Here is a 22,853-nt window from a genome sequence, read left to right as displayed (position 1 = left end):
AGGGCAGCAATAGTCAAAGAAACAATTGACAAGGAAATTTGTTACCTCTGTGGCATACAGTGATTTTATGTAACAATTATAATTGTTACTGATAATGTACACTAAGTCATATCAGAATTATAGGAGTTTCCTATAATTTTGGAATATATACCAATAACACATTTACGAAAATACAGCCCAAAGAAAACCAAATACCATTTTATATTTGACAATACTTCATGTATGACTTTTGTACCAAATAAACCAAATGTCACTGTTGCATTAGTGCATTATTTATGTCAAACCCAATTCTTAATAAAACCTTATAAATAAATCCATCCAATCTTAGGTTGACCATAAGGTAAGATTCTCATAAGCCTTTTATAACCCTTTACAAGTTTTTGTTAAAGAGCAGATCATAAGCAGGGTTTTGCTGTAAGAAAAGCCTGTTGTGCTTTTATTCTAATGTTTAATTTATAGAAAAACTGAATAATATCCCTTTAATTCAGCCAATGTCCACACACAGAGTCTCTTTTATAATTATTTTTTTTACAAACTTTTCACAACTGTTTAAACCTTTAGCTTTATTCTGTCTAACTTAAAACAATTCTTTAACCCTTTAGGCAAAAAAAAGATCTACATTCTCATGCCTTTTTGTCATCTTTTACCAAAAATACATTTTACTTTCCTTGCACATCTTACAGGTAAAAGTGTTTCTTCAATAGTCTCAATTACATGTTTCAATGTTAACTTCTGGTGACTTTTACTTTTGGTGAAAGCCCTGGTTAGGAAGCAATTTGAATTATGTGCTAGGTGTGGAGCCTAGCCTAGGACATACCAGGCAGAAGTGCAGATAAGGGCTGACTCTCCAGCATAGCTAGGGGTGTGGCTAACTCCACATGTTCCCATGCCTTATCTAGCAGTAAAGCAGGCAAGTTGTACAGTAGGAGTCATAGTGGCATTTTATGAAGCATTTAGGAGGCCTAACAACATTTGAATTGTACAACGTTTCTTGCATAAATTCCCTTTCACAATTTACACAGACTATCTAAGACATTCTTGGACTTTCTGATTTGCCCTAAATATTCTTCCTTTTAAACAAGCAGTCATTTAACTTTAGGGCAAGAATTTATCATACAAGATCCTTTTTTTATATAAAATCTCTTTTTAAATAATCTTCTTTGTATAGGTAGGGGACATGGCTAATTTCACATGTCCCCAAGCCATATCTAGAATCTAAAGGCTTTAAGGTAGGTAAATTGAACAATTTTTAAAAGTCAAAGAAGCAGTTTATGACCTTAAAGCATTTAGCAAACTTAATATCTGATCTGCATGATTTAGACTAAATGTTTTTATCAATCATTTTAAAGCTATTTTTATTTCCCCAAAATTACTAAAGTTACATGAACTAAAAGACATTACAGTTTTTATTTTGCTTTCAAAATATTTGTGTTTATTTATGTTTAAGCCAATGAATTAGAGTTATTTTATATAAACATTACACACAACACATATATAGCTACACAGAAAGACAGAAGAAGATTACTACAGTAGTTGTAAAATTTTTCATTTGCCAAGTTTTCAGTTTCTTAATTGGATTACTGGTTTTAGGGTAGAGCCCTTGGAAGAACAGGGCCAGGAAAGTGGTCTCTGGTGCCTCTTTTCCCAAGGAGTCCAGGCTGTTAGAGCTTGAATATCTGCTTTTAATTAAACTGATTCTAACCATAGCACTCAAAAGTCCTTTTAGAATTTCTTATGCCAAACAGCCAATATTTCTAGCTTTTGAACTTTACCAAAGGTAACCTCCCAGGTGGTTAGAGAAAGGAAAATTTAAGACAGCCTCTGGAGAAGAACAGAAAGAATAGACAAGGTCGTGCAGATATTAAACCAGAAACAACTTACTTCCTAGGTGGGGAAATGGACCCGGATCGCCACTGTGAAAGTGCAAAAACTTTTGTTACTGAGCTACAGCACAGGGCAGTCTCCGTTTCCTTTCCCAGAAGGAGTTTAGAATAGTTAATTTTGAGCTTGCGAAGACCTTTAACTATTTAATATGAGTTTTAAAGCTAACTATGACATGAACCCTAAAATTGCTGTTCCCTGAAGGCGGAGACCAAAAGAAAGTACTGCCACATGGTTGAAAGGTCAAGCTTCCAAGGACATAAAACAAGGTGGAGACTTTATCCAGTTTTTTTTTTTTGTTTGTTTTAGGGACCTGCAGCCAAGTTTGCTACTGACCAGCCTGCTGGGTCTTCTTGAAAAGCAGGCTTACAGGTGTTCTAAGTCCATGTTTTATCCTGAAGTACCCCTCAACACAGAAAAACAAATTTATACTACAAAATACGTCAGTTTAAGACTAGCCTTAGAATTCTTTTTCACATTAATCGAAACTTTACAGAGGAGATAAACACTGTGTTTGTTTCATTTGTTTTTTATCATTCATTTAACTGTTTGCACAGAGAGAGAGAAGCCAGAAATCTAACTGGCAAGAAATTCTTAACCTTTTGCTGGCATGCCAGGCTTCTGGCTTCCCTTTCCCTGAGTAGCCCTAGTGATCTGGCTTGTGGCACCATTGCCCTAGGGACCAAGCCGCATCATAAAGAAAAATTATTTTTTTCATTCTGACCAGAGCAAAATACATGTGATAAAACATAAACATTAGCCACTCTGCTTAGCACCCAATATCAAACTGGCAAGGCTTAAATTTGCCCCCAAATGGGCCCTGTCATCTTTAATCCAACCTCTGACTTGGAGTTTCAACATGTGGTCTCTGGGAAGATGGTTGCCCTGAATAAAAGATAGGAAGGGAAAAGTAGAGCCGGGAGCGGTGGCTCACACCTGTAATCCTAGCACTTTGGGAGGCCGAGGCAGATGGACCACCTGAGGTCAGGAGTTTGAGACCAGCTTGGTCAACATGGCAAAAACCCATCCCTACTAAATATACAAAAATTAGCTAGGCATGGTGTCGCGTGCCTGTAATCCCAGCTACTAGGGAGGCTGAGGCGGGAGAACCGCTTGAACCCAGGGGGTGGAGGTTGCAGTGAGCCGAAATCATACCACTTCACTCCAGTCTGAGTGAAACAGTGAAACTCCATCTCAAAAAAAAAAAAAAAGGAGGTAGAGAAGGAAGGTATTGCCTGTGGCAGGGTGGGGAAGGTGAAGGCTTAGGGAAGCTGGGGAAACCCACTTATTCCATCTGACAATGAAAAAGTTCAGGCGGCCGCTTGTTGGTAGCAAAGGAGTCTTTTCCAGCAGTCCCATTAGCTCTCAAGTTTCCCCTTTTAGCAGGGGAAAAGTTCCCCATGTCCCATGATCCTGTACATGCCTAATCCTGTCACCCATGGCTGTCAGCAAAGATTACAAGGCAGATTAATCCAAAGAGAATAGCAGTTAACATCCCATAGTGCCAAACCTGTTCTTACGGACTTTACTGAGAGGGGCCTCTAACCAACCCCCTAAATCTTAGAAGGGACTCTAACCCTCCTAAGTTGGGCCTGTAACCCAAGGTCAGTCAAGCGTCCTTGCCTCTTTAACCCACTCAGTCTTTGGAGAGACTCTTAATTCCCCTAAGGTAGACCTCTAACCCAATTCCATTCTTTACCTGGGTACCCCACCACTTACCCCAAGTCATCCAATCATTGCTGCAGTCTATTTTCCTTGGGTTTTGGGGGGTCTCCTCAGTATCGTCCCTTTTGTGGTTCGTGAGAAAGATGTTACTGGACCCCACCACTTACCCAAAGTTCGCCTTTGGGTCGGGGGTTTCTGCAGTACAGTCACTTCCCTTGTTGCCAGAAAGATGTTACAGGACCCCACTACTTATGCAAAGGTAGCCGTTGGTCAGGGTTTCTGCACGATAGTCCCTTTGTGGTTGCCAGAAATATGTTACAGGAAAGGGGTGCAGATCCAGACCCCAAGAGAGAGTTCTTGGATCTTGTGCAAGAAAGAATTCAGGGCGAGTTCAGAGTACAAAGTGAAAGCAAGTTATTAAGAAAGTAAAGGAATAAAAGAATGGTTACTCCATAGACGGTTGCCTATTTTTATGGTTATTTCTTGATGATACACTAAACAAGGGGTGGATCCCCTTTTTAGACCATATAGGGTGACTTCCTGATGTTGCCATGGCATTTGTAAACTGTCACGGCACTGTTGGGAGTGTAGCAGTGAGAACGACCAGAGGTCACTCTTGTCATTTTGCTTTTGGTGGGTTTTGGCTGGCCTACTGCAACCTGTTTCCTCAGCAAGGTCTTTATGGACCTGTATTTTGTGCTGACCTATCTCATCCTGTGACTCAGGATGCGTTAACTGTCGGGGAATGCAGCCCAGTAGGTTTCAGCCTCATTTTACCCAGCTCCTATTTAAGATGGAGTTGCTCTGGTTCACACACCTCTGACAGAGGTAAGAATAGAAGGGAATACAAGAGAAGAAGTCAAATTCAAACCATTAAGAAACTTCTGGATACCTAGCTTAATAAGGCAGTATTTCTCAGCGTGGTCCTTGGAGCATCTGTGTGTTAACAAATATGAGGTGTTTCTGAACGTTATGGAAACCTGACCACAATGGCATCATCACATCTTTCCAGTTTAACTGGATGTCTGGAAATAGGCAGACAGGAGTGGTGCAGCTGTTTGAGGATGTTTTTATGGACCCAGGGTTCCTGTAGCCTACTTCTCCTTTATCCTTGGCTTGTGATATTTATCCTCACGGTGGCAAAACAACACCTGTTAACACCAGGCCTCCCAGCTGTTTTCCAGAAGCTTTCTCCTAATGAGGCTTTGCCTTTTCAGTTAGGAAGGGACCTGACCCTAGGCCAGAACTATCACATGGCCACACCTATTTCAAAATTCACCTTGAGATGAACTGGCACCTCACCTTCTTACCCTAATGAAATCTTGGTCTTAGTAAGGCTTAAGAGGGAAATGGATATCGGTTGAACAGCAGCAGTGTTTGTTGTATTCTGTGTCACAGTCACCTGGGTTGTCAAAAGTGAATTCGTGAGCTGAGTGTGGTGGTATGTGCCTGTAATTCCAGTTACTCAGGAGGCTGAAGCAGAAGAATCTCTTAAGTTCAAGAGTTGGAGACTTGCCTGGGCAACATAGTGAGACCCTGTGTCTAAAATATTGTTTTAAAGTTAAAGAAAATGGATTTATAGCCACCTATGGAATCAATCCCTGGGGATAGGCCTCTGGGCCCTGCATTTTAATGTGCTCCTCAGGTGGTTTACTGCAGATTGAAGCCTGAGTTCCACAAGTATAGGTGATATAGGAGTAGAAGAAAACATATGTCTGTTTGTTTAGGAGGCAGTACCTCACCATATATTTGAGATAACTAGAGGATAATACTTCATTGCATGTGTATGTTAGGATACTGTGGGCTGCAAGTACCAGAAAACCCAACTCAGACTTAAATACTAAAGAAATTTTTAATTTTATGTAATGCAAGTTAAGAGGTAGGACATGTTTGTGGTTGGTAGACTCAGTGAAGGTCATCAAATATGAGTTTTTCTTTCTCTCCACTCTGCTGTTCACCTTTTCAGCCTCATTCTACGGCTGATTCACTACTCCTAGGTGGTAAGACAGCTACCAACAGCAATTAGTGCTTCATGTTTTCTTGTGAATATCCAGCGGGAGACAAACAAGTGCTTACAATTTCTCTCCAGAGTGGAAAAGAATTCTAGAAACCTCCAACAATCCTCTATTTGTGTCTCATCAGCAAGAAGTGAATTACACGGCCATTTCTGAATGACAAGAGGGTAGCAATGGACTTTTAAGCAGTTAAATGCTATGCCCATTCAGCTAGAATCAATGCTGTCAGCATTTCCTCCATTTGCATTGTTTCGAAGAGGAAGGGTCCAATGGATGTGAGGGAGTAAATCCCTACGCCAGTTCACTGCACCCAGTAATTGGCATCCTGACTTGGCCATTTAGGCACAGCCATTCTGGCTTCTAATCCCTTTGCTGAGCTTCTCACTGCAGATCCCTATCTTTTGGTTGGAGGTTGGGGGTAAGATCAGACTTTTGATGAGATGACAACAAAGGAATCACAAGTCTATCACTTTGGTCACCTTAGAAGACTGTACACTTTAGAAGACTAGCCAAAGCATTTCCCAACTCTTTGGTCACATAGACTGCCTCTCAAGTTGTATTTCTTTCATAGCCTCAGTAGTCATACATTAATTCACTTCCTATAAATAAATCATTGGATGCATAATGAAAATTTTCTATGAAAATTGAGGGCAGCAATTCTCGGGCCGGGCGCGGTGGCTCAAGCCTGTAATCTCAGCACTTTGGGAGGCCGAGACGGGCGGATCACAAGGTCAGGAGATCGAGACCATCCTGGCTAACCTGGTGAAACCCCGTCCCTACTAAAAAAAAAAAAAAAACTAGCCGGGTGAGGTGGCGGGCGCCTGTGGTCCCAGCTATTCGGGAGGCTGAGGCAGGAGAATGGCGTAAACCCGGGAGACGGAGCTTGCAGTGAGCTGAGATCCGGCCACTGCACTCCAGCCTGGGCAACAGAGCGAGACTCCGTCTCAAAAAAAAAAAAAGAAAATTGAGGGCAGCAATTCTCATAAGGGGACTACTTTCCCCGCCTAATAGTGTTACAGTCATGCATCACATAACAGTGCTTCAGACAAATGATGGACCACATATATGACAGTGGTCTCATAAGCCTTTAATGGAGCATTTATAGAAACCTAATATATTGCACCTGATGTTGGCACTGCAGATCAAGTAGGGAAATGACTGATATTCAGTAATGATGCTGGGACATTTGGTTTTCAATATCATAAAATATATAGAAAATAAAAATATATACCATCTAGATTTGTGTAAGTATACTCTATGTAATGTTCACAAAACAAAGAAATTGGCAAGTGGTGCTTTTCTTAGAACATATCCCTGTCATTAAGCAATGCATGACTGTATTTAAAAATGTACTTAAGGATCACTTCTACCCTGGAAATGCATATTCATTAGGTAGTATTTTATGTCTGGAAAAGAATACTTGCACAAGGTCTCATGGCTGCTTAGTGACAGAACTAGAATTCAATGTGAGGGTACATGACCCATTTTCTTTGAGCTCTCTTTCAGCATTTTTATACTGACATCATCTATACAGGTAGAATAGTATATATAGCCAAACACACACCAAGGCTGAGTAAGAGGTAACAGGGGTAATAGATAGGTTTGAGGTTGGAGAAAACGTTGACGAATTCCATTTGGAATTTGCAAATTAAACAGCAAATTCCATCCATCTGTAAACAAGATTCAAATCTGAGTAACTAATGTTGGAGATTTAAACTTTGAACTATCACCATAAAAAAGGTGAAGCCAGACTCTCCATGAGAGAGACAAGAACAAAAGGTGGCAAATATCAAAGTGAAGAGAAGAGAGCAGTGAGCACCCTGATAGCTAGGGAAACAACAGGAGCTGGGGATAGTCAGATTTGCTGTAAGAGGACAGAGAGCATTTAATTACTTAAGAGACTGGGCCTATGTTGCCCAGGTTAGACGTGAACTCCTGTGCTCCAGCAATCTTCCTGCTCTCAGCCTCCTAAGTAGCTGGAACTACAGGTGCATGACACCATGCTCAGCAGTATTAGCTCAGGGTAAAATACATTGAATTGCAGAGGAATGAGAGCAGGAAACTAGCTAGCCCTCTTGTCTTTTTCAAACCAGCATTCCCCAGAATTGGAATTTCCACCTGCATTCTTGACTTCTTAGTGTTACTCAAATTTTACATGTGGAGAAATCAAGGAAACTAAAGGCTTAATGACTTGTCTAGCACATGGCATTAGGGCTCATTTTACATTATTCTATTCAATAAAAATACAGAGGTTTCGACCAGGCGCACTGGCTCATGCCTGTAATCCCAGCACTTTGGGAGGCCGAGGAGGTGGTTCACGAGGTCAGGAGTTTGAGAGCAGCCTGGCCAATATGGTGAAACCCCGTCTCTACTAAAAACACAAAAATTAGCTGGGCATGGTGGTGCGCGCCTGTGGTCCCAGCTGCTCAAGAGGCTGAGGCAGAATTACTTGAACCTGGGAGGCAGAGGTTGCAGCGAGCCGAGATTGCGTCACTGCACTCCAGTCTGGACAGGGTGAGACTGTCTCAAAAAAAAAAAAAAAAAAAAAAGAGGTTTCATGCAAAGGACCATAACAGGTGCTATGGACTGAATGTGTCTCGCCAACATTCTTATGTTAAAGCCTAATCCCCAGTGTCATGGTGTTTGAATGTAGGGCCTTTGGGAGGTAATTATTAGGTCATGAGGGTGGAATTTCACGAATGTAATTAGTGACCTTATGAGACGTTGAGCGATGATCCCCCTCTAGGTCATGTGAGGATACAAGAAGAAGGCAGCTAACTACAAACCAGGAAGCAGGTCCTCGCCAGACAGGATTTAGCAGTGCCTTGATCTTGGACTTCCAGTCTCCAGAACTGTGAGAAATGTTTGTTGTTTGATCTACCCAGTCTATAGTATTTTTGCTATAGCAGCCCAAGCAGACTAAGACATCATAAATGGGACACCCTTTTCTAAACCTAGCACTTACTAGTAGAGTATGATCAAAGTCTGAGAGAGTATTAGTTCAGAGCAGCAAAAAGCACAGATGTACCATTATCTTTGAGGTTCACATTCCTATACCCAGCAATCCCATTAAAGCATGAGGTTAGGAGAGCTCTTTATACCAGGGATCATAACATCATGGGACTCTAGGATCCAAGCAAGTAACATGAAGGAGCAAAATGGACCAAGACATGTCGTGACATCACAACGTTCTTCAGCTGTTCCTCCATTTTCATTATATAAAATCTTATTTATCTGTCTTTGGAAGAAATTACTCATGCCAATCCTAGGAAGAAGGAAGCCTCTGCCCTTCAGGACATAAGTCTAAGCTGATACTTCAAAATGTGACAACAGAATTCTCTGACCCAGTTTTAACAAAGGATTTTATTTTGTTCCCTATAAAGTAAAATCTAGAAAATAGCAACTCACTGCAAGTGTTCTATAATAAAACATTTTCAGTCATTCTCTCTTCTCTTCACATAGTGTACTCTTTCATGTACATATCATCGGAAAGCAGACTGATAAATGCAAACCCTGTGTGAAAGGCACATGGCACGAGCATTGCTCACACCTGCTACACATCCTTGGAAGCCAAGGGAAGCCTTTTCTGCAATCTCCCCATTTTGATAGAAACTTATCACACATTTTTATAGCAAAATATTTAAAGGTCTCTTCCCCTGCTCTTCACTTATCTACTAGAAAGGTACAGAATTAAAAAGCTTTTTTTCCCCCAGTTGTGATCAAAACATATTAAAAGAATATTAAAGCACATCTGGGTTATTCTAGAAGTTCCTGGGTTTTATACTTGGATATTTACAGAGGAAGCTGAACCTCAAGTTCTGCCACTCTTCAAAATGGGTGACAGAAGAGAGGACGTGATGGGATAGTTAAAAAAAAAATTGATAGTCATTCTCTGATGCAGAGTGAAGCAAGCTTTCTCAACCATCAGCCAATATGACCTCACTGGTCACAAGCCCTGCAGAGATCCAACAAGATTTGAGTTTTAAATACAGAACATATTTCAAACAGAACCAGTAGAGTGCTGATGTATGAATGGAATTGATTGCTGGTGAAGGCAGAGAGTAAAGAATCCCAAGAAACTTTTAGTGCCATTTTCATTTAATAAGCCATTGGTATAGCAACCTAAAAACCTTGGCTGTGATGACACCAGGATGTGTTTATGGAATTGCTGCAGGAAAACATGATTGGCAGCTGACATCCTCTGGCTCACAGCACTAACTTCTCCAAGAGACTTAAGGCTGGGGTGTGTAGCGGAGGTATTTCTTGCCAGATGGGAGCTCTTTGGTGAAGACTCCTTTCGGGAAAAGTTTTTTGGCTTCTTCTTCAGGGATGGTTGGAAGGACCATCACACTATCCCCATCCTATTGAAAGACATTGAGAACGGTGAAATTCAATCTCGTAGTGAAGCTTCAAGGCCTTCATGAATTAACTTTAGAAAAGTAGCCACAGGTGCTAATGAGACTAATCAAGTGTTCTTCACTCTTCCCCTCTGAGGATTTTGTTTTCCAAGTTGATCTTTGGCACTTTTGGTGGGAAAGTAGTTACCCCATATTAACAAGAAACAGCCCTGTTTTAAACCCAGTAACAGCTGGCCACTTTACATTTAATTCTAAGTGAGTATCATGGCCTGCAAGCCCTGTGTGATGGAATCCTGCCTCCTCTCGCCTCTTGTCCCTCACCCCCCCCTTTTGCGGCTTCTGCTCCAGGCATGCTAGCTTTCCTTGTACTCCTCCAACATGCCAAGCTCATTTGTAGGCCCAGCTTCTTGCACTAACTGCTCCTTCTGCCTGTAGTGCTCGTCCCTCACAAATACATATGCCTTGGTCACATCTTCTCTGTGTCTTTCTTCCCAAAGGTGCCTTCAGAGACAGGCATTCCTTGACAGTCACTCTCCCACCCCTGTACTGTTACTGTCCCCATCTGTGCTTGATTCTTCCCTGCAGCACCTGCTATCACCACTTAATAAACTTGTTTACTGTTTGTCTCCACTCACTGGAATGGAAGTTCTATGAGGGCAAGGACTGTCTATTGTTCATTGCTATCTCCCCAGTTCACTAAGTACTCAATAAGTACATAATCTGGGCTCAATAAGTACATAAATAAGTAATAATAAATTAACTAGTGGATACAGAATTTAAGTGATTTGTCTGTCAGAAAAAACCAAAACAAAACCTGGTATTCAGGTTAGCATTATTTTAAAAATGTAGCAATGTGAAGATACTCTTGTGATGTTATCCATGTCCTAAAGGTTAAAAGTTTATGAACAAATTTTGGAGAATTCTAGCACAGGTTTAAAAGAATGAAGCTTAAGAGAAATGAAATACTTAATGACATTAATACACCAGTATTTTTATATCCATGACTTAACAGAAATGGCATTTCAAGACTGTGCAATAAATATTGTGCCATCAGGGAAGGGTTAGATATAAGTGTGTATGTGTGTGTGTTTTAAACCTTCTATTAAGAAAAGGAATCATTCTGACCAATAATTTTTCCAAATTATCTAAAAGTTAGAAAGCCATATAGAGAATTTGTGTTGTACATAAAAGGTGTTAGTTATAAAGACCTTGAAAAGGGCCTCTGAGCAAATCTTGACCTCAGTCATGAGGAAGAATCCTCCCAGTGTACTTGTGCGCTAGAAACAGAGACCCAGGTAACACAGACCTTGAAGTTGGCCCTTTAGAGACTGGCTCCTCAAGCAAGTACAGAAACTGCTTTTTTTTTTAAACATCTTTACCTTCCAATCAACTGGGGTGGCAACCCTTTTTTCTGCTGTCAGCTGGAGAGAGATGACTACCCTGAGAATCTCATCAAAGTTCCTGCCAGTGGTAGCTGGGTAGAGGATAGACAGCTTCAGCTTCTTATCAGGACCAAAAACAAACACCTGCAAAGCACAGAAAGGCATAAATAGGAAGAGTTCTTTGAGTGTTTTTGATATTAAAGCCACTCAGAAAGCTCTGCAGTCATTAGTAATTTTCAAGGGTATAAAAACAAGACAAAGCAGCAAAAGGATACACCAACTGCTAATGTGGATGGCTGGAATACAGATAATTTTCTTCTCTCTGTTATTTTCTAAACTTAGAAGGGAATTCCATTTGGTTCTGGCTATCCCAGTAAGAAAAATTGATATGCAAATTTAATCCAGGAAAGGCTGTGTCCATTGGAGATGACTATCATAAAAATAATACTAATGGGAGTTGATATTGTTCCTTAAATAGTTGTGCATTTATTCAGATGAGGGATTGGGTTTGTTCCTAGTGGACAGAGGACAGAACAAATAAAAATTTAAAAACAGAGCTGCCTTATGAAGAAGGATATGGCCAATCACTTTAAAGAGGGCGGTCAGGAGAGCTATGAAAAGGTTTCTCAATTCTGGAGGACATTTTAGGATAAACAACTTTTTTTTTTTTTTGTAGATTTCCATGAACTATGAATTAAGCAGTTGAAAAATTTAGTTGAAAATTTCAGCCACTTTGCATCAGCATTACAGAAAATCAGTGATATTGTCACCAATACACAGTTATTTCATAATTGTAGATACTCCCCTCTCTTCTCTAGCTGGTACGAGCATTTACATGGACATACAGCCTGATCAGTTATGCTGACTACAAAATGAATTTGTATGACCTACCACACGAGCTGTCACAGGCATGCCCTTTTCATCCTTCTCTGCTGGATCCAGCATGCCCAACAGGATGGCAAGGTCCCGATTCTTATCATCGATGATGGGAAAAGGTAACTTTTCTGTGGGCTCTTCACAATTGTAAGCATTGATATCCTGAAACACAAGTAAAAGGGGAAAGAGGAATCTAAACCCAATACATGCTCTGAATTTCATCAGTTAACAGCCATCACCTTGCAAGACAGGAAAGAGGACCAAATCACAGTAATTTTCTTTAAGCAATTTTAAGTTTAAAAAGTGAGTAAATGAGCACTTTTCATTCCAATTAGTGCCAGGAATAACAGCAGAGTACAGTACTTAGGTTGTAATCATGGACCAAAGCCATTTTCATGCCCAGTTCTCGTAAATTCAGCACGCTTCTACTGCCATGAGAAAAAAGCAGCAATAATTTAGTTACATCCAAATACAAGGCACCTCAGGATACCCAAATACTGTAAAAACCATCAGATACAATAGGTTTGTTAAATCCAACACATCTAGAAATAATATCATATGTAAAGAAAATCTTATAGCTCTGGTCCCTGCCTCAAAAGCAACCTGACTCAGATGTTAAGTTACAAGACAAATAGTAAGAAATGACAAACAAAAAAAAAAAAAAAAAAAAAAATCACAAAACAAAGCAAACACAAGAATGGAGAGTTGAATATATACTTGAAGGACAAGTCAAAAATAAATGGGTGAAAAGGCAGAGGTAAACCTAAACTAGGGTGAAATTCAAACAGAAAACAAAGCATTTCAAGTCTGAACTAAGGAAAAATGATACACCTCCCTCCTTCCCTAGTAAAACTTTATTCATCCATTTATTTCTACTTTTCCTATCCCTGGAAGGTTTTGGAGGAAAAAAAAAAATCTAGTTTTGTTATTTGATTAAGCATTGATATAGCACTTAAGGTGGGCTAAGCATTATGGTAAGTACATGTGGAATACAGATGAGTAAGACATGGCTCCTGCCTTCAAAGGAACTTCTAATTTGGTTAGAGATGATTCCAGCATAAAGCAGCAGCAAATGCAAGACTAATGTTAAAAGGTGGACGGTAAATGCTGAAGTATATGAACACTCCCATTTGTAGGACTCCAAGAGTTAGAAAATGCTTCCAGAAAAGAACAGGACTTCTATCTGGGCCCTTGAAGGATGGGTAAGATTTTTCACAGAGAAAAGAAGGGCATTCTAGGGATCAGGAACTATATATACACACACACACACACACATACATATATATACATTTTTTTTTTTTTTTTTTTTTTTTTTTTTTAGAGACAGAGTCTTGCTCTGTCACCCAGGCTGGAGTGCAGTGGTGCAATCTCGGCTCAAACTTCGGGCGCCTCTGAAGTTCAAGCAATTCTCTGCCTCAGCCTCCTGAATAGCTGGGATTACAGGTGCCCGCCACCACACCCGGCTAATTTGTTTTTGTATTTTTAGTAGAAACGGGGTTTCACTATCTTGGCTAGGCTGGTCTTGAACTTCTGACCTTGTGATCCACCTGCCTCAGCCTCCCAAAGTGCTGGGATTATAGGCGTGAGCTAGTGCACCTGTCCAGGAACGACATTAATGAAACGTGGGCAACTCTGTACATAAACTATTGATAGGAGAGTGGGGAACTTAGTTGGATAGAGTTTAGCAAGTAATGGAAAAAATGATTTAAAATTGGAATCAGGTCTATTATGTGTAGGCTTGAAAGTAAAACAGGAGCTTGATGGCATAGCAGATACAAAACCATTGTGGATTTCTCAACAGAGATGTAACAAATGTGGCATGAATGAGCTCTGAAGTGGATAGCAACAAATTCTTATTATTTATTTATTAATTTTTTTGAGGTGGAGTCTTGCTCTGGCACCCAGGTTGGAGTGCAGTGGCATGAACTCAGCTCACTGCAGCCTCCACCTCTCGGGTTCAAGCCATTCTCCTGCCTCAGGCTCCTGGATGACAACACATTCTAACATTCCTTCATTTTATTATCTTAACTTTCTGTTGTCACTGGCTGCCTATTAAGTCACCAGAGCTAAATAATAATCAATATAGTCTCATGCTAGAGGCAGATTATTATATATCAGCTGTATGTCAAAGTTTGGGTGCTCCTTCTGGTAGTTCAGACTTTTTTCCTATTCAATGTAATCACAATTGCGAAAACTTCTAAGGCAGAAGCTCAGGAGGTAAAATAAACCTGTGTATGCTTCTATACTTTAAAAGGTATTCTATAATGGGCTACAAACACCTCCTTTGGCAATATGTCACTTTAATTATTGCTGTGCACTAATTCTCTACTCTGCCACTTGCATGATGGACATTATATTACACCCATGAACACCAAAGAAAGTATCCTAAATTATTTGGCTTTATTCTATCCTAAATTAGGCTAAATCCTACTTTTTATCATCTTGTATTAAAAAGAACATTGATTTGAGATTCAAATCTCATTGCCATTGGGCAGTCTTGGGCAAGTCCCTCCAAGTCTCTAAGTGAAAAAAGTATTCTCAACTGCAAAAATGAAAACGAAAAATGATAGCGAAAACTACAGTTACCAATCACTGAGAAATGTAAGGAATGAAAAAAATTCTATTTCAAGATAGATAACTGTCCTTTTTTCTCCTACACATAATTCTTCTAGTCTCAGATATTTAGGATTAACTGGTGTTAACTGCTATAGGATGCAGCCACAGATCCCTAACTCACAAGTCAATACATCTTTTATTCAACTACACATGCTTGACATAGTTTCTAGTATACATCCCTCAAAAAGTAACCATTACTTAACAGCACATAGTAGTAAAGTCCTTAAAATGTTTTCAAGGTAAATTCAGACCACCAAATTTATTGTTCAAGTAAATTCTTTTGCTAAAAGTAGGTATTTCCTTCAGTTAATTCATTCAACAAATACTGACTGATCACCTAAGACGTACTGAGTAGTGAGCACTGTTCCAGCAGTGCACAAAACAGGAGTCTCTGTTCCAGCTGAGTTTACACTCTACTAGGAAGAAACTAACTAAATAGGTAATATGCAGAGTATTTGAGTGCTGAGGAGAAGGGGACAGTGAACGTGAAAAGGAGTTATCATTTTAGATAATGAGGACAAGAAAGGCTTTGATGAAATGTCCTGTGAGTTGAGCCCCAAAAGAGGTGAGGGTAAGTCACACAGATCCCTTGGGAGTCAGTCTTCCATCCATGATACAGGACATATCTTGAAGGCAGAGCTGACAAGTTTCAGGATAAATCAGACGTTATGATGTGAAAAAACATGAAGAATTCAGAATGGCTCCTGGATTTGGAGCGTGAACAATTATAAAAATGCAGTTGCCATTAGCTTAGATGAATAAAACTCTGGATTTAAGAATGAAGCCTAGTTAGACATGCTAGGTTTGAGATGACTGGACATCCCAGGAGAGATGCTAAGTAGGCAGTGGTTACATGAACCTCGAAGCGTCTGGCCTAGAGATGAAAATTTGAGAATCACAGCACACAGATGGTATTTAAAGGTATTTCCAAGGGCAAGAGTGCAGACAGAAAAGAGAGGAGGTGGAAGAAATAAGTTCAGGGTAACTTCAGCATAAATTAGGAGTTGGGAGATGAAGAATCAGTGAGCAGGAACAGCCAGGATGTGGCGTCCTGGAAGCCAAGAAAGGAAAACAGTGATCACCTAGGTTGAATGCTGCCAGCAGGCCAAGATGAGGGCTGAGAATTGACTGACCAATGGATTTAGCAATGTGATCACTGAGTGGGTTCAGCTGAAATTTTCAAATAATCAGTGAACTTTGAACCTAAAGCTTACTTGTACCTTAACCTCAAAACCAAGTACTCTATAACTTGACCTATAATCTCAGGCACTAACCTTGCTCCAGGCAAGATGGTCCTCAACACTGTCTATTGAAAGGGCAATCAACTTAACATTCCTCTTGGCAAATTCTGGTGCCAGCTTTGCAGCTCTGCCAAGCTCTGTGGTGCACACTGGAGTAAAGTCCCGAGGGTGGGAGAAGAGAATGCCCCATCTGAAAGGAAGGAAAACAAGGTCACAGTTGAATGAAGAGTTATCACCAACATTCACAGAGAATGAAAAGTCACAACTTCTGAATCAAAAACAGGCTTTCTTTTTTAAATGAATGCTTATGATGATATTTACTTCTAAGTTTTTCTGTTGAGGAATGCTTTTCAATCTACTTACCTCTAGAGAAGCCTATGCTTATAGCCCGATTCAATCAAAGATATGAAATTCAAGATGACACATATTTAAAAAGACTAATTTTAAGGTGTTGCTTCCTTTAATAATTATGGTGCCACCCTGACTCCTTTTTGGCTAATAAAATCTGTGCTGTTCAAGCCAAGTAGCTTACTGAAAAAATTTAATTATTTCTTCTTACCCTTTTCTACATGTTTTTCTAGCACAGACCATGACATTCAGCTCCAATAATGGATGTCCCAGTATGCTCTCAATCCAAACAAACGCCTGACTACAATAATAAAGATTATGTAATCTGAAATAAATAGGTTTCTATCCTCTATTTATATGTAAAAACTGAAGTAGACACTTGGTTTCTTCGAAGCAAGTGGATACAAAATCTTGTAAAACCACTTTACTGATCTAACCTGCCAAACAGGACACCCAATATTTATACTCTGACAAAACAATATCACCTTAACAGTTTTACCTATCTCTTCATTTGCAGTTTTTCTTCTTTCTTCAGACCAAGCACGTAGAATTTTGATAGCCTACAATGTAGATTTCTACAACAGCAAATTCTTAGGTAAATACTAATATCTAAGTCATCATTGTCTAAGATTTTATAGATTTTGAACACGTTTCAAGCGGCCACCAAGAAAGCTGAAGTACCATTTCCTTCTCCTTGGCAACAGAAACTACTCTTTCAACTGAAAATGAAAATTTAACACTCAGTTCTCCACATCCCCATCAACTTAAACTATCCTAAACCAGATGATTTAGGCAGGATCCTAAACTAGTAGATAACTAAATCTAGCCTAGATGCCAAGCTGACCTTTCCGAAGTTCCCTCAATACAGAGAACAAGCAAAGACAAGGGCACCTCCTTCCCACTTATAGCTTCCACTCAACTCCCAAGGTTTCAAGAAGGAAAAGGTCCTTCTTACAAAAAGGATGGAGGGCCCTATGGCAAGACTGGGAAGAAAGCTAATATACATTTTTTAAGATTGTGGAGGTGTGCACTATGTTCACTTTACTATGAAGGGCAAAAGGAAGAACATAGAGTATATCTTTTGAAGTAGATAATATCACTATGAGTAAAATCTAGGCCTTAGATTCTATGCAAAACAATCTATTTAATGGTTAGATGAGACTTAACAGAAGGTCTCCAGAAGTTGAGAAGAAATGGAACAGGGCGTTTCCTCCTGTATTGTTAAAGGGAGGATGAATTAGAAAAGTTAGGAGTTCTTTTTCCATTGTCAGTCGGTAGAGACTGTTTTGCTGAATCATGTGAAAGGAACTGGTTTTAAGCCAGTACATGTCCTTCCCTCCCTCAGAAGTGAAACTCCAGTTTACCTCGTGGCTACAAGTAGGATAAACTCCAAGAATGTCTTACCTTGGCCTTCCTTTCCCTCTAAGTCTTCCTACTGCTGCACTTAAAGAGTAATTCAGTGACATTCTCCCATTTTCTTTCTTACCCATTTTCAAAAGACAAAAGGTTTCCTCCTTCAAGAGAATGGTTCCCATTTACTAAGCCCTAGAAGACCCCAGAAAACATGTATTTTGCGTAGTGAAGATATGCTATGAAGAAGCTACTTCTACCACTGACAGAAACAGTGATAAGGTCCAGTAAACTCACCCAATGTAGCACCCAACCTCTTTAGTTGTTTACAATGATCAGGGGTAAGGTAGAGAGATATATTTTAATTTTTTCTCCTCAAAAATACCTGGATCAAAAATTGACAGTCTGACTTGGGATCATGCACAGAATGGAGTTTGGAAAAATCAGGCAAAAATCCATGTCATAAACATATAAAAGGCTCAAACTTCTCTTCCTGGTAAGGTAGGGAATACTATGCCTGATCCTAGGCAGACTTGTCTATTAGTTAATAAATGCAGATATTTTTATCGTGTTCCTAACTATGGCTCCCTGATAAAGTACCACTTTTGATCAAATCTAGATGGATCTAGAGGCTAATAAACATTAACGAAACGCCAAAAGAGTATGGTTAGCTTAAAAAGCGACAGCATTTCTAATTGTTGGCACAGTAAATACGTTTTATGCTAATATTTAATCTACACAAGCTAAGAGTTCTGGAAATAGTTTATGTTTCATGGGGGTGAGGGCTGCAGGCAGAAATGGGAAGGAACACAACTCTAAAAATCCCAAGGATCACTGGAGAAATATTACTACCTAGATCCTAAGTATAAGACTGGCCATAAGCTGTATTTCTGAAGTATTTTTCTGCATTCAAGGTTTGAATATTCCATTTTTCAACCTTTTTCTGGCCTAGTCCTATCTTTCACAAAGCTTTTTTCCCTATTCAGTGGCTGGAAAAGAGGTTGTAAGGGTCCGGGTAGGCACATGATGTGTAAGAATCTCTCCCTGGTTCTCTGCACAGCCCTGTCCAATCATTGATTAATTTCATAAGCCTCTCTCTTTGTCTCCCTGGATACTGTATATAAAAAGGATATAAACTGGGGAAGTACTGTCGTCAAACCTCGGAGCCCCACAGTGTAGTGGGACCACTAGAACTCCAGAACCATAATATAACTAGACATGCTTGGAATGCTTCTGATGAAAACTAAGCAACTTCCAGTTTGCTAATCCAGGAGCTGTTAAAAAAAAAAAAAAAAAAAAGGCAACACTGATTCACTACTCCTATTCATAATGGTAAAACTGCCAAGTCAGATCACAGGTCATCAATTTGGCTATCATCAGCAAGCTCCTGTGCTGGAAGCAAGGCAGAAAGTGGAGAGGACGGTGAGGGGCAAGTCACTGGGAAACAAAAGAGTCTCAAAGTTGGGGAGTACACGTGTCCTGGAGCCTGGAACGGCCATCACATCACTAGCAAGAATAGGCCACTACAGCTGAACAGCGTCAGAAAGTCCTTCCCTCTAAGTGTTGCAAGTTCTGAAATCTCTGAAGGCACACCTACACAGAGTGTTCTTGGCTCTTCCTAAAGCTGTTATCAAATCATATCTTGGTCATTGAAGGAGGGTCTGGACAAAAAGTCTTTCGGCCACCTACTTGGCAGCTAGTGGTTTTAAATTTCACATTTTGTGCCCAGAAGCCTGCAAATACCACTGCACCCTCAGATAATACGTTGGCCTTCCTGTAACATATAGCCAGCAGCTGTGTCCTCCGACTTTGGCTTTAGACACCTATCCTCCCCAGGGAGCAAATTCCAGAACGGAGGGTGGGAGGGAGGGCGGTGCGACCCAGGGCACTAGACCGGGGAAGTGATCGCCAATGCCGCCCCGCCCCTGCACCCTCGGCCTGACCACGCTACCTGCACAGTTTACTAAGACGAATTAAACGGACAACAAACCCTGCCATCGGCAGTGAGTTTCCAGAACCTGCAGAACCCAATTTTGTCCTCCCCATCCCCCACCTTGGCGTGGCCTTGCCCAGCCACGCCGGAGGCGGGGAGGCCTGGAGGGATCCAGTGGCTCGCGCAGGGCAGGCCGAAGGGGTGCCAGCTCCCGGCAGCGCAGCCGACGCTGAGCAGGGGCCACACGGCCAGGCGCGCGCGGAAACCGGTGCGGGGGAGAGGGCGGGCGGCGCAGGGGGCTGAGCGGCAGGGAGGACGCAAGGGAGAAGAAATAGGGAAGGCACCTCCGAGTCCAGGCGCAACCGAGGCCAGGGCAGGGCTATGCGGTGGCCACTTACGAGTCTCCCAGAAAGTCGTGGAAACGGATGCGGCCGACGGTCGTATTGGCCTCAAAGTTGGGAGCCTCGTCCCCGAGAAGCAGACCTCCGGGCATGGCGGCGGTGAGAGGCGCTGCTGGGACAGCAAGCAATCGGGTGGTTCTGGCGAAGAAGCAGCCGGTCTCTGCGCGCAGAGGAATAAACGAAGGCGCGAGGGGCGGGTACTGGGGCTGCGGGGGCGGGGCCGCGGGGGCGGGGCGGGGCGCGGCGGGGCGTTGGGATGGGCTGGGCCTGGCAGGGACAGGGCGCGACCTGGACAACCGCGGTCGCTGTCCGTGGCGCCGCTGGGCCTGCGACTAGGTGGCATCCTTCGGACACTATAGGCCGTCTCTGCACACGTGATGCGGGGCTGAGTCATGTTTCCCCCTGGAGGCTTGAGGATGCTCCAGGTTTGACTCTGCAGGGCTTGCGCGCTTTGGGGGTGGAAGGAGGAGGAACAGAGCGGAAAGGCGAGCCCCAAGGTGGAGAATCGCCGGGGCGCGCAGGCTGCGGCAGCTTCGCGCAGCCGCCCTGGGCGCTGCACGGATCCGCGCGCACGCTCCTGCGCACCCACTCGCGGCCAGCTCCCTACAGAGGAGTGGAGTGACTCCTCGACTCCCACCCCTCTTTTAGTGTGAGCGTCTGGAGTCCTGACTCTCCCAGCCAGCGCAGCCACGATGAGCTGTCTAAGAGGATGTGGTAAGACCCAGAAGTGTGGGTGACCTTATGTCAGAGGAAGTGGCTTTCTTATTGCAGCAAAAATTCCCGTACCAATGTCAGTGCTAGGGTAATGTAACTAAACTTTTATTTATTTTTAGTCTGCCCTCCCCTTTCTGTTTGTTATGAACCATAAGATATTCAACACAATTATCTTGAAATCTAAGTATAAAATTTAAAAAATACTCATTGAGACCTACTGTGTGCAGGTCAACTCTGTCACCCAGGGAGGTGGGCGGCTTAGATTCATTTATTTGCTATGAGCCAAGTACAAGGTAGATAAAATGCCTGTCCTCTTGGAGCTTTCCTTCTTGTGAAGGGAAACCGGTGACAGACAATAAGCACACTGAAATGACCAAAATATGTTAGAAAGCAATCAGTCCTATTCCGAGAACTAAAATAGGGTTATGTGCTTAGAGGGTAACTGGGGGGCTGCTTTGTTTTGGGTGGTCTGGTCTGGGAAAACCACCAGGATAGTGTAGGCAAACTAGTCAGCTCACCGTAGGTGCTCTGGAAATGGTAGCTATTGTTTGGCTGATGATACTGGTTCGTGCACTAACTCTTGCTTTGCCTACTGTGTGCCGGACACTGTGCCAGGCCGTACAATGGAGAGACACAGTTCCTGCTCTTACAAGGAAAGTATATTTATATGCAATTATAATAAAATATAAGGTAAATTTTGATGGGGGAAGGTGTAAGTGATTGGAGTTCAGAGATGAGAAAAATCCTCTGGATGGGGCTGGCAGGCTTATTAAGGCAGAGACACGGCAGTGTTGAGAGTAGTGACTCACATACTGTGATTTGCGTTTTGATCACAGTGATGTGTTTGTGTGTGCATGGTAATCATATTTACCCAGTTCTTTACTGACCCAGGAATTGCAGTAAGATTACTGGTAAAAATTTCCAGCCACTCCAGAAAACCATTTAAAACTAATGTAGTTTAATCTCTTATTTGGCCCCGAGCTTTAACAGCTCCTTGTTTTAACTCCCTTTGTAGGGGAGAAAGAATAATTGGGAAAGAAGAGTAGTTTGGCCTAAGGCACTATTAATAATGTGTTGTGGAAATAAGCTAGAAAACACAATACTCTATAAATATGGAGAATGCATACAGAAACAGATTATTGATGTCTGTCAAAGGCATAATTACATAATTATCTGTTGTAAATTAAGCAAAGATAATAAAATACTCATTAGAACTTAACAGCGCTAGAAGCTGTACACTGGCAATGCTCCTGCACTCTGTGAACTTGTTTGCTTTAGACTTTGGGGCATTTTAAATTCTTTTGAATTAACTGTCAGCATTTTGAAAACATGATTTTTCATAAAAATATCTGGATTTTTGTCTCCTGAAAGGTCAGAAGATCTAGCAACACAGCAACACTAGGCCCGTGTTCCACTTGGCAAACAGTGGCTGCTGAGTAGCCCTCTTAGAGAGCATATGTTCTCTGTTACTAGGAAGGTCCTCTGCCAATTACTTGTAGGGGTCCGCGTGTTTCGTAAACAAAGGAATGAACACACAAGACAACACAAGACAAGACAAACATGGCGGCCGCCCCAAACGACAGGCTCCACTTTATTTTATATAGTCGTTTGTGGAATGTTACCAAGTCACAAGACACATTGTTGTTTTTCTGACCTTTCCCTGACTTTCTGGATTTTCAAGATGTTTACATATAAACAAGCCCCCAGGGTCTGCTGTTTGCAGCTGGCTCCTATCCGAACGCCCTGCTTCGTTTGCAAGAGCAGGACTTATGGGGAACACCCTGCTTCGTTTGCAAGAGCAGGACTTATCGACAACATCTTGTTAGCAAGCAGGTAGTCCTCTACAATTACTGACATTAGAGTGGAATTGGGAGGAAAAACAAATAGTTCTTGCATCCTTATCTGTCAAAACTGTGCAAATGAAAGCTTAACTAAGGGCTGTATGTTTCAAGAAAAAAACAAGCATGTTTCTTTGTGAAAGTAGAGAATGTTCTGTGAACTCCATATGCAAACAAAGTCAGAAGGACATTCATTGTTCTGCCTGGCCTTTGCAGGTAATTGAGTTTAACATCT

The 22,853-nt window shown here is 41.5% G+C and overlaps 1 protein-coding gene across 1 annotated transcript; it reads right to left on the bottom strand.

Moving 5' to 3' along the window:
* Positions 1-8,905: 8,905 nt before the first annotated feature.
* Positions 8,906-20,278, bottom strand: PRDX6 (peroxiredoxin 6). The gene is made up of 5 exons (XM_023207180.2): positions 20,064-20,278; positions 16,068-16,224; positions 12,193-12,339; positions 11,299-11,445; positions 8,906-9,922 (listed from the first exon to the last, which is right to left on the bottom strand). The coding sequence occupies exons 1-5, from the start codon at positions 20,156-20,158 to the stop codon at positions 9,794-9,796; spliced, it is 675 nt and encodes a 224-aa protein (XP_023062948.1). The 5' UTR covers positions 20,159-20,278; the 3' UTR covers positions 8,906-9,793.
* Positions 20,279-22,853: the final 2,575 nt, after the last annotated feature.

The sequence above is a fragment of the Piliocolobus tephrosceles genome, chromosome 1 (genome assembly GCF_002776525.5).
Source record: "Piliocolobus tephrosceles isolate RC106 chromosome 1, ASM277652v3, whole genome shotgun sequence".
NCBI classification, from domain to species: Eukaryota; Metazoa; Chordata; class Mammalia; order Primates; family Cercopithecidae; genus Piliocolobus; species Piliocolobus tephrosceles.
Note: the sequence above shows the minus strand (reverse complement) of the source record. Positions and strands in the feature narration are given on the sequence as shown.